Source organism: Achroia grisella, unplaced genomic scaffold (assembly GCF_030625045.1).
Source record: "Achroia grisella isolate CSIRO2021 unplaced genomic scaffold, CSIRO_AGI_Agris_v1 utg853, whole genome shotgun sequence".
NCBI classification, from domain to species: domain Eukaryota; kingdom Metazoa; phylum Arthropoda; class Insecta; order Lepidoptera; family Pyralidae; genus Achroia; species Achroia grisella.
This window is the reverse complement of record NW_026713043.1, coordinates 785,229-797,738: the sequence shown is the minus strand read 5'-3', so window position 1 is coordinate 797,738 and position 12,510 is coordinate 785,229. Positions and strand designations below refer to the sequence as shown.

The 12,510-nt window shown below is 33.9% G+C and overlaps 1 protein-coding gene across 1 annotated transcript; it reads right to left on the bottom strand.

Moving 5' to 3' along the window:
• Positions 1-1,184: 1,184 nt before the first annotated feature.
• Positions 1,185-10,339, bottom strand: LOC131852520 (protein cortex). The gene is made up of 9 exons (XM_059203193.1): positions 10,310-10,339; positions 7,449-7,565; positions 6,517-6,706; positions 5,858-6,018; positions 5,235-5,383; positions 3,743-3,953; positions 3,177-3,375; positions 2,327-2,470; positions 1,185-1,318 (listed from the first exon to the last, which is right to left on the bottom strand). The coding sequence occupies exons 1-9, from the start codon at positions 10,337-10,339 to the stop codon at positions 1,185-1,187; spliced, it is 1,335 nt and encodes a 444-aa protein (XP_059059176.1).
• Between the last annotated feature and the right edge of the window lie 2,171 nt (positions 10,340-12,510).

The following is a 12,510-nucleotide window of genomic DNA, read 5'->3' as shown; positions in this document are numbered from 1 at the left end:
TGGAAATCTCTACAATGAGTTCATGCTCATCCTATCATCTACGAGTTAGTGTCCTGCTAGCGTATACTGTTAGCGGACTATTCCATTATCTTCCATTAAAAAGTGTAGCGTTCACTAAAACGTTTTGACAATGCCTCTAACTACCCCATCTGGGATAACAGCCGTGAATATATATTATTATTAAATATAAAATATTTATAATCCATAATAAAATTATTTATTAATCTAACAATAAATATAGTATACACTTAAAGATTCTTATTAAACATCAAAAAAAATTAATTAAAAAGTAAATAATTTGAAAGTCCATAATGTAACTCTCTTATTCATAAAAACGTGAAACGTGTAATAACCCCCTTATTGTTTAGAATTTTTTGTTGGCAATTTTCTTGATTTGATAGAAAGTGGGGACTGGTCTGTTCAGGTTATGAGTGCTGATTAAATGATTTCGCATTTAGATATTATTTCGTACCAGCATAATAATGTACTGGTGGTCACTGTATTTAGTCTAAATTTGAGTTCTAATATATTATGTACTCATAATCTCATTTAAAAAGCGAGCAGTTTCTTCTCAGTTCTCGGCTCGAACTAAATTTAAAATTTACGAATAACAAATAAGAGTCTGTAATAGATATATAAAATTTATAAAAAAAAAAATACTTGAAAAATACAATACAAAAAAAAGTACCAGTTGAGTTTCATGCCAGGTCTCCTCAATAGCTAAGTAGCATTTTAGAATTGATCCTATGTCCAATCCAAACGGGGATTGAAATTACGACTGCCTGAGCTGAGGTTCGAACCCCTAACAGTGCCCTCAGACTAAAGTTATATCCGTCAGGCTAGAGTTGGCCTTCAGCCGCTCCATAAGTCCTTCCGTGGGTTTGGAGTGCCATATGCACTGGCCCCCTATTGTCCGGTGAAGCTGTAAAGGGCAGCTGCATCCAACAGCATTGGAGTAGTCAGAAAAAAGTATTATTACATGGCATTTTAATTAGTACGTATTTTTAATTTGGTCACCAAAGGAAGAGGAATTAAATAAAGTAATATAAATTTATTATATAACGAAAAGGATTTCCGCAAAATAAATGAATAAATAATAAAAATGACTTATTTGACAAAATATTCAAATTGTGATATGGTTTTATAGATTTTTTTTATGAATAAGCGAGTTAGTTTTCTACAATCTATCGTACAGAGTAGCCATGCATAGCCGTATCAAGGTAGACAGGCATCGAGCAGAACCGTCTGCATCTTGTCCTCTTCTTGTTTTCTGGTAGAAAGTTCCAGATTATCAAGTCCTCGTCTGCTGTTGCTGTAGCTGGAAATACAAAGAACATAATTTAAAGACTATATCTGTTTTTTATATGTTTGGAAAGTGATATTAAACGGCCAAAGAATATAATTTTAAAAACTATATAATTTTTTTTATTGATATTTTTTTTTCATTTTTGATTATTATGTATAACGAACGCAAATATGTATAATAATAATGATAATGAGCGACTTCGTTATACATATAAGCCCGTCCTTGTCATTACTATAAAACCACCAATTGTATGTGGTGGAATTGTGAAATTATAATATTAATAATAATGTTTATTTTACTGCTCACAAGGAATTTTACAATGTAAATAAATTATATTTATACTTTCAATTTATTCCTTGTGAGAATCTGTATATGTACATGTAACACGCACACACAGCATTTGTTTAGTCCTAAGCTAAGCAGAGCTTGTGTTATGGGTACTAGATAACTGATACAAATCTTATATATAAAATTCTCGTGTCACAGTTTTCGTTCCCATACTCCTCCGAAACGGCTTGACCGATTCTCATGAAATTTTGTGAGCGTATTGAGTAGGTCTCAGAATCGGCCAACATCTATTTTTCATCCCCCTAAATATTAGGGGTAGTCCATCCTTAAATTATTTTTTTTATTTTAAGGCAATACAACGTTTGCCGGGACAGCTAGTAATCTATAATAATAATAATCTTAGGACAATTCACACAGCGCCATTTAAACCAAAGTTAAGCTAGATAAAGCTTGTGTTATGGGTACTAGATAACTGATACAAATACAGAGATATATTATTTTCGTAAATCACAAACAATCATACTCATGAATACAAAAATTTGTGCCGTGCGAGGACTCGAACCCGTGACCTTCAAAAGTAAGCCAGTGTGCTAAACCACTGAGGATTAAATACCTATACGTAAATATTAACATATACAGTTGCAAATGTAACATTTGCATGAAAAATACAGTTAAAATAAGAATTTCTTCTTCTTGAAGTCGGTTAATAATGACGAAACCATCAAATCTTACCAAGTTTAGTGCCGTCGGGACTAAAGATCATTGTCCGCACTCTGTCCAAGCCGTTGCTACCTTCGCCCCAGTGGTCCACAACTGTATCGGCGTCTCCAAGCACCACCAGATACGAACATGGTTTCGGCTGTACCGCTGATGTATCTGTGGAAGCAATTTTATGATCTGTGTTACCATCTTACAGGTACACTTGTAAAAATTTGTCTGTAGGGGTATTTCTATTTTAAATATATACATAGGTGAGATGTGGTAATGGGTAATGAAATCGGTACAGAACAAAATACATTTTTATTCGTAAACAATCATAGAACATTCCAATATCATCCATTAATATCTCCACCGTCTTAAGGACATTATATATAAATATATTTTATATTGCCTTTAAAAAATTGCTTTGAGCAATAAGTTTGCCTTGTTTTATATTATTATTATTATTTTCTATACATTTACTTATTAATCGTATCTTCTATCATTGTGTAACACAAATAAAGCATATTCTATCTATTTAAAAGATTGTCATACTCGTGAACGAGAGCTGCTTGTAGGGACTGGTCTGCTCTTATCACTACGACTGATTTAATCTTATTGTGTTTTTATATTTGAGCCTAAATAAATTAGTGCTGGTTAGTAGTTTGTATTCACACGTTTCGACTTGTAAAATGTGAACTTACAACGATTGTTTAAAAGAGCAATACACAAGTTTCTTGCTTATTCTTCTTGTGATGAGACAGCTTTCCGAATACGCGGTAGATGTAAAAAAATGTTGACTATTCAAAAGTGCTTAAATTAAGTTTATTTGAATAAATGATTTTCTATTCTATTCTATTCTATTGGAATTAATCAGTCATACCCGAGTTCCACAAGCTGATCACCAACTCTCCAGTTCTGTCGCTGAACAACATCGCGTCAAGGCTGTACTGGTCGTGGCCGATGTTTGCTTCGTGTACTTTCTCAGAAGGCGCATCCCACATGGCGACTGTGGCCCTAAGGTCAGGGTTCACTGCCCCGATGCCTAAGAGGGCACTTCTCCAAGGATGCCACCTCAGAGTCTATTGACAAATGTAGGTATTATTAAAGTGACACCTCTATATAGACGGGATGTATTAGGATTTTTCACTGACTAAAAAGGTTTACCGTTTCGTGGATGCCTGGTGGCGACGGAGAGAGGACATAGGTAGCCGCGTGAGGCGTGGAAAGCGGGGAGTCCGCTATCACGATGTCAGAGAATGAGACTTGTCCGACAACATATGTACGGTTGCGAATAATGATCGGCCGAGAAGGCCTGTATAATAAGCAGTGGGCTGATGATAATGATGATGATGCTTATGGTGGTGGTGATAATGATGATGATGATGGTGACGATGATGATGATGATGATAATGATGATGATGTTGCATGAATAGTATAATAGTTTACCGTAACTGTCCAATCCGAGGCGACAGTAGAGATGAGTACGAGAGAAGGCCAGCTCAGTACGTAGATGATTTTATTGTTAACAGCGGCAAGGACCACGTAGCGCGCGTCCGGGGACACCTGCACGACCAGCACCGCGCCCCGCAGCATGTGATTCCAGCTTATTACAGAGGCGCTCCGGGTGAAAGACGTCATCATTCCCCGGGAACAACCTCTGAAGATGAAGAATTTAAACCATTTTTACGATTATTAATGAATGAATGAAGCTCTTTATTGATCCTCTCACAGAAAATAAAGTTACAATTTTAAATTTATCTTAACCTTAATGTTTACTATAGACTTATAATCTTGTAACTGACGAGCGAAATGTAACCTCTTTTACGTGGCAAATATGTAAATAAACCTGAAACTATATCTAGAATAATTTTCCTAACCTAATCCTTATCCCTATTCTACAAAATTTTCGTTGCTAGAGATAAATTAATGACGTTTCCCCGTTTTGTTTAAAATACCCTAAAATCGGGGTGAATGCGATTAAGTGATGAGATTAATTATTCCAGAGAGACATAGGCTAGACATAGGCATTAATTATTCCAGAGAGACATTATGCAATTTATATTGCCTATTTTATTAAAGGTAAAATTTTAAAGATGTTTTATTAATTGTAAGCACTTTGTCATATATGTATATGACGTAGTTGTATATAATTAAGGTTGCGATTAGTACATTAAATATATTGTAATATATAATGTAATTGTATTGGTGTAAACTTTGATCGTGAACTAATAAAAAAACCACATAAATTAATAAACTCTAGAGCAAAAGGAGTCCCTGGGCAAGTGCATCTTAGTAATATTATAAAATCGAATGTTTGTGAATATGGATGGATGTTTGTTACTCTTTCACGCAAAAGCTACTAAACGGATTTTGATGAAACTTCACAATAATAAACTTATATATCAGAATAACATATAGGCTATAATTTAAAAAGATATTATGTACATTGGGCGTTATATATATAATGAATAGAATAGAGTAGAAAATCATTTATTCAAATAAACTTACATTGAAGCACTTTTGAATAGTCATAACATTTTTTTTTAATCTACCGCTGATTCGGAATCCTGTCTCATCACAAGAAGAACAAGAAAGAAACTTGTGTGTTGCTCTTTTAAATAATTTATTCTTACTTACAATTTAAGTTTAAGTGTGTGAATACAAACCACCGATTAGCACTAATTCAATGAAATAGTAAAAAGTAAAATAGAAAAAACATTCAATATACAACAACTGGTTAAACAATTAATAAAAGAAAATAAGTCATAGTGATTAGAGCAGACCAGTCCACACAAGCAGCACCCGTTCACGAGTATGACGGATGAGCCAGCCACCATTGCGCTCGACCATATTTTAGGGAGCCCATGCCCAATGATAAGGGTGATGCAGATGAAATTGTATATGTTAGCTAGTAATAAATATAAATCATTGGTCTCACGTTACAAAGGAGTTCCCAGTAGGGCTCCAGTCGAGACTAGTGATGGTGCAGTGCTCGTTGCCAAGCGTGATACACTGGCAGCGGTTGCTGTTCACCTTCTTACTTGTGCTGCTGTCGTGAATTTCGACAGTTTTCATATACGTTCCTAACTGCAAACATTACATTTAAATTTTAGTATAATTAAAATAGCAAACAATTTGACGAACTATCAGAAGAACCACGATTCGCGTTTTGGTCGCCGAACACAAATATTCAGTGCGGAAACTAGGCTTGGTTGACAATTCAACTGAACTGCGACTGATGCCTAACCCAGAACTCTATTCAATACCTATTAATAACCTATTTATCGAGAAAGGCTAATTATATATATATATAACATCACACGACGATCAATGGGAGCAGAGCAGCAATTAAAAATGTTGCAAAAGCGCTGAAAATGCGCAGGTCAGCTATTTATAATAAATTTGAACGTGGTTGTTTACATTAAATCGCCTGAACGGATTTTAATATATGTAATTTATATTAGATGGAATGATTCTTTCTTCCTAGTTAATTATAAATTACTACTTAAGTACTAATAACCTAAAGTAATTAAGCAACAAAAGAAAATAAATATAATTTACTATAAGCATTTCACCGCGAGGATCGAACTTGCAACATTGAATGTCGTACTGGGCCAGACCCTCGCTGATGAGCTTCTGCGACCGCCAGCTCCATTTGTGGTAGTGCCTGCCCAGGGCTGCTACCAGGATGTTATCGTTACTCCAATCCAGTAAATCTGGAACTGTCAACAATTATATTTTAGCTAAACATTTTTCATTGAAATGTTTGCCATTCACAACGCACATTATGGAATCACCTTCCGGTGTTTTCGATCCGATACGATATTGATACACTCAAAGAAAGAGCTTATCTTTTTTAAAAGCCGCACGAAACGCAGTTGTATTTCCTCTCGTGCAGCGGGTGCTCATGGGCGGCGGGAATCACTTACCATCAGGTGAACCGCAAGCTGGTTTGTACACTATGCGAAAAAAAGGATGGTAAGCAAGATTAGCCCATACAATGGTAAGTAGTAACCGTCACCTAGAATCCGGATAGATACTCATGCGTTGACTAAGATGTTATGTCTATATGTTTCATTACGTAATTTTACTGCCAAGCAACTAAAAATAAGGAATATAATAATAAATTATAATCTAAAATATCAAACATCCATTCATTTATATTAAAATAAAATCTCGTTAACAATAATAATAGGATCAGTAAAATTAATAGAACTCACAAGCAGCAAAGCTATATGTTGGAAGATCTAGGATGCTGTCGGCTGATGACAAGTAACTCTTTTTCCTAGGTATACAGGGCCAGGCCTCCTTCTTCATGGAGTCCTTGTCTTCTTGCCGCTTCAACGGCTCCAATTTTAAGGCGTCATCCAGATAGTTTACATACTTCTTTTGTTTTATATATTTGGTGTACTGTGAACGTAACAAATGTAAAAATTATTTGTGAAAAGAAATGAAAAAATAGTTTATTTTCTATGAAAGCAATACCTGTCATAGAAAATACAACCACATCGTGGAAACACCTTCCAGTAATGGTATTTTCAAATCTGTACTATATTGAAATCCTCACGGAAAGAGATTTTTCCTTGTTAAAAGGACGACAACGCACTTGCATTTCCCTCGTGTTGAGGGTGCTTGTAGGCGGCGGTAATCACTTACCATCAGGTGAGCCGCAAGCTTGTTTTTCCCCTGTGCTATAAATAAAAATAAAAATTATATGAAAAAATATAATATAAATATAAAACATATTACCTATATACATATAAAAACGTAATTAACAATTGGCGGCCTTATCGTTAAATAGCGATTAGCGATCTTTGATGACATTTGTGGAATATAAGTATAAGTAACTCACTCAGAGTTCATTGGAAGTTATTTATTCTTTCAATAATAGCAGAACAATTGCCTGGACAATTTACACTGCGCCATCTAGTTCCAAGCTAAGCAGAACTTGTGTTATAGGTACTAGACAATTGACATTTTTTTTGTAAATATATAAATAATATACATAGAAAACACGTAAACCTGTTTGCATCATACTCATGAATATTTTTTTACCGTGCGAGGTATCGAACTCTCGACCATCAGAAGCTAAACCGCAAGACCACCGAGGCCGTCAAAGTAAGTGATATGATGTTAAATATGCTAGTCATACCCAGTGGTCGGTGTTCGGTGGTTCCCAACTCCATGTAGACAAGGTGCGCCTGCGCAATTCCGGGAAAGAGGCCCTCGGTGCCACGAATCTATCGACCCTCGGACGTTGGCTGTTGAACTAAAACATTTTTTTTATTCACATACAACTGTCGTCTTAAATGTTAACCAGCTACGCAGAAAAAGGGACATTTTTCCATTAATGTTGGTCGAAATACGTGGAAAATATTTGAACTTAATAAGTCATGTAGCAGAGTTTCTCAAACGTATTGAGTCCACGCTCTATAATAGGCTTTCTTGATGATAAAATAACGCATTATCGATAGAACAAATAAGGTATTTTATTGAAAAATGAGTACAAAACAGTAATAGATAAATGTTAATTCTATTGTTTCTCCAATTTAGTATGATGGCTGTACTTGTATTTTAAGGCAAATCGGTTATCGTAGATATGTTGCTTAATTTTAATTTTAATTATTGTTTTTTATGTAAGTAAGAACTATATTTAAAAAAGCAACGCAAGTTTTATGCTCGTTCTTATGATGAGACAACTGTCCGAAAATAAATATTACTTGACTATTCCAAAGTGTTGAAATTGTAGTTATTATTTAAATAAATAATTTTTATTTTATTCCATTCCATTCCATTCTGTCGTCTATATACATCAAGCATGTATTCGTCAACGTTGTTATTTCGAAGGACTTATTGTAATTTCACTGCTATCAACACTGCTATCATAGCAAGCAGCTTAGAGGTTAAAATAGATGATACAGAGGTAGCAAAGCAAACGATTTTTAACAAAATATTAATTACCTTCGTAGACATCCAGTATATTACGTGTTTACGATCGCAAATAGCCATATAATACATTTAAAAATAAAATTATAAAATTCAAATTTGGAACGTCACGCATGGAACATCGATATTGTTTTGTTTAACTTTATATACATTTTCTTCACTTATTCTTGAACATTCCGTGACGTCACTATCAAATTTAGTATAAAATACAATCTAAACATCTTTTATTTCAATAATACAACAACATAAGCATTGCAATATTCCACCAGCTAACATTACGTTTAAAACAACTATGCGAATTATCTAAGTATACATTATGTAAATCTAGTCAGCCTACAGTAACCTACCTACCTACCCCCTACCATCAACTGGTGTACCCCAAGCACCACACTTTGAGAAACAGTAGTATGACATCGTCAATTGGAGTTCCGATGTACTGGCCGCCGATTCTGAGAACTTGTTCAATGGACCTGAATAGTTTCTGAGAATTGTTTGTTGGGGTGAACTTGTCATATTTAGAAGGCGGTTGACTATCAGGTCCGGTAGTACAGGAGGACGAGGATCGACAAAAACTCAACAATTAACTGAACTTTTAGTTATATCTGTACTAGTCATTTCCCGCCACTTCGTCTATTTTTTTGAGGTAATAGAAGGCGGTTGACTGTCAGGTCCGGTAGTACAGGAGGACGAGGATCGACAAAAACTCAACAATTAACTGAACTTTTAGTTTTATCTGTACTAGTCATTTCCCGCCACTTCGTCTATTTTTTTGAGGTAATAGAAGGCGGTTGACTATCAGGTCCGGTAGTACAGGAGGACGAGGATCGACAAAAACTCAACAATTAACTGAACTTTTAGTTATATCTGTACTAGTTATTTTCCGCCACTTCGTCTACTTTTTTGAGATAATCTTCTTCAATCTTACTTCACGTTCACTTTTATTACAATTCGTAGTGTGTATTTTATTTATTTGAGTGAATGCATACAACTATGTATGTAAAATGTAAAATGTAAGTTGGACTTCATTTTCCGCCATGTGCCTCTCATTTGGGCCCTTGTACGTACGTACAGCAGAGACTACTAAATTAGCCAGCCTCCTCACAAAAGCGCATAAGTCTCCTGGTCTCTTTACAGGCTTCACTAAGCAACTTCACCGTTCCAAGAATTCGTTTTCGTTGTGAGGCCACGGCTTCTTCAGGATTACGTGAGCGGATCCATACCACTATACATCCGTTCAGTCATGAAAATGTAACGAACAGACAGACAGACAAGCTACCATACTAATACGCATACAGGAGGACGAGATACGACAAAAACTGATGATAATAGAACAGATATAATGTACAGTTATTTGAACTGACCTTTTAGCTATATCTATACTAGTTATTCCCCACTACGTCGTTTACTTTTTTGGGATAATATTCGTCAATCATACTTCACGTTAAATTTTATTAAGATCCGTAGTGCGTTTTATTACTTGAATGGGCTCTTACTATTATACAATCATTTAGTCGTGAAAATGTAACGAGCAGACACACAGACAAGCTACCATACTAATACACATACAGATCGACGAGGAGCGAGAGAAACTGAACAATTAACTGAACTCTTAGTTATATTTGTACTAGTTATTTCCTGCCACTTCGTCTACTTTTTCAGATATTCTTCAATCATACTTCATGTTAAATTTTATTATGATCTGTAGTGCATTTTGATTTGAGTAAATCCATACCTTTACAGCCATTTAATCGTGAAAATGTAACAAATAGACAGACAAACAAGCAATCATACCTATATTATAAATTAAAATGTATAGATGTAAATCATCGTTATATTTGACATCAAATTGCATTAATTACGCTCCGTTCAGTTATTTTGTAGTGAAAAGGTAAAACTAATTATAAAATACATTATTACAATTATAATATTCATTAAAAAACAATAGATTTATGTAAATGAAACATTTAAAAAAAACAATTCGAGGCAAATTCAACTATAATATAACACAACTGACAAAAAGTACATTTTACTTTTGTCTCAGACGTAAAAACAAATAAAAATACTCACAGTTTTATTGCCAAAAGCTGTTCTTTCCATATTATTCAAGAACAATTAACGTTAAGCGTTAATTATCTTTAATTACAGCAACTAAATGTCTTTATTTGTACGAAATGTCGTATTTTACGTCGCTTAAATTAATTGGCAATCGTAAATTTTAATATCAATAATACCCTCCACTGTGGTATTTTTTTTACGATGTGACAGGCTAAGGAATATAGGCGCATACAGTTATTTTCAAGTGAGTTCAGAAATTACGACGTTCTTAATTCAAATTGTATTTTGGGTGTTTGTGTAATTATAAGATACATTTATAAAAAAAATCTTCAATCGCTTCGATTATTAAATATCGCAGTTGGTGACAAAAATAAAAATTGACTTATTATAATGCTTTTTTTTATAATCGATAATCAGTTTGGTTCTTTATGATTTAATATTAATTAAAACAGAATAACTTTATTGATATTTTTTAAGTAATACTTATTCTATATCATTTAGTGTTGAGCCCTATTTCAAGCTAAAACAGTGTTATTAAAATCAGATCAGAACTGAGGAACGTTTATTAAGGTACGTATAAATCTATATTTAATTGAGAGCCATCTCATTTCTGAAATCAAACGTAAATATCAGAATCATGATATTTAATATATAAAATTCTCGTGTGACAGTGCTTGTAACATCTTACGAAACGACTTTACCGATTCTTATGAATTTTTGTGCGTATATTCGGTTAATCTGAGAATAGTACGTAAATGATTTCTCATATCCCTAAGAGATAATGGAGATACACACTATGTTTTTTTACTTTTTTTAAAATAAAACTATTTTATTTTTTGTTTATCATTATAAGCATAAAACAGATAAACCAAATTTTTTATCCTTCTACCATCCACCTTTATTTAAATAGCAGCGGGTCAGGTACATAGTCATAACATATAATTTTATTTATTTATCAATTTTTTACGTTCCTATTGTTAAAAGAAAGTAATGTATATTGATCACTTGACAGATCTTTAACTATTCTCCATTACGATCCATTATTCAATAGATAACATTGCCAGTCGGTACAAAATGGCTGCAAAAACAAACGCCTGCTTGTTTTATCGTGGCAATGTGACAGGTCTCATGAGACGATTGTCACACAGTGCCGCGTGTCGATAAGTCTATAATTGTTGTGTAAGTGGTCACATCACTTGTTGCTGGCAGCTTGTGTACCACTCTTTTTTTAAACTTTGTATTTTTGATGTCTATTTGTTACATCACTTTTGACTAGTTGTCACTTCTTAGTGAGCTCTTTTGGGAAATATACACATTTATCACTATTATTCCTAATTTTAATTACAAGTTGTGTTCCAGCTCTAGGCACATCACTACTCTTGTAAGCTGTATGTATATATATGTAATATTGTTCCCAGTGTTGTGCAATGAACTATCATTGTCACATAAACGGAAAATAGTAAAATTTTAAATATTATACACATTTACATCAAACATATAAACATAAATTCAAAATTCAAATTCAAAATATCTTTATTCATGTAGGTCTATTACAGACTCTTATGATATGTCAAATCTACCGTCAGTTCGGAATGATATCGAGATGAGAAGAACTGACAAGAAACTCAGCTCGTATTTTTTTCAAATAATAGTGGAACATGTTTATGATAAATACAGTTATTAAAATTCAAATTTGGGAGAATAGAGTGACCACCGGCATATGCATATGCTATCGCAAAGAACAAAAAAATTAATCAGTGTTCACAACCTGAACAGACCAGTCCCCACAAGCAGCACCCGTTCACGAGTATGACGTATGAGCCAGCCATCATTGTACTCAACCATATTTGAGGGAGCACATCGACCCGGCCCACCACGCCGCCACAAGTTTGAACTTTATAGCGAGCATGACTGTTTCAGGTTACCCCACTACGTCAATTATATTATTTACAGCATAGGCTGTACCGATCACAGTTTTCACCTATTACAATATTAAATTTACATTATTTAATTTACAATATGTCATTACAAAACATAACAACTCATACATATCGTATGGGTTGTCATGTTTGAATTACTTGCTTTTTACGGTTTATTAAAAATATGCAGTAAAGTTTTGAATATTACATGTAATATTACCCATATTACATGTAATATTCAAAACTTTGTTTATTTGATTACTTGCTTTTAACAACTTATCTAATTGCCGGATT

Excerpts from the sequence above, each read along its gene's own strand:
- LOC131852520 (XM_059203193.1), bottom strand. The coding sequence starts at position 10,339 with ATGGAAAGAACAGCTTTTGGCAATAAAACT. Across the intron at positions 5,384-5,857 it reads CTCGCGGTGAAATGCTTATA|TTAGGAACGTATATGAAAAC; the intron begins GTAAATTATATT and ends TAATGTTTGCAG. Across the intron at positions 1,319-2,326 it reads TCCCGACGGCACTAAACTTG|CTACAGCAACAGCAGACGAG; the intron begins GTAAGATTTGAT and ends TTGTATTTCCAG.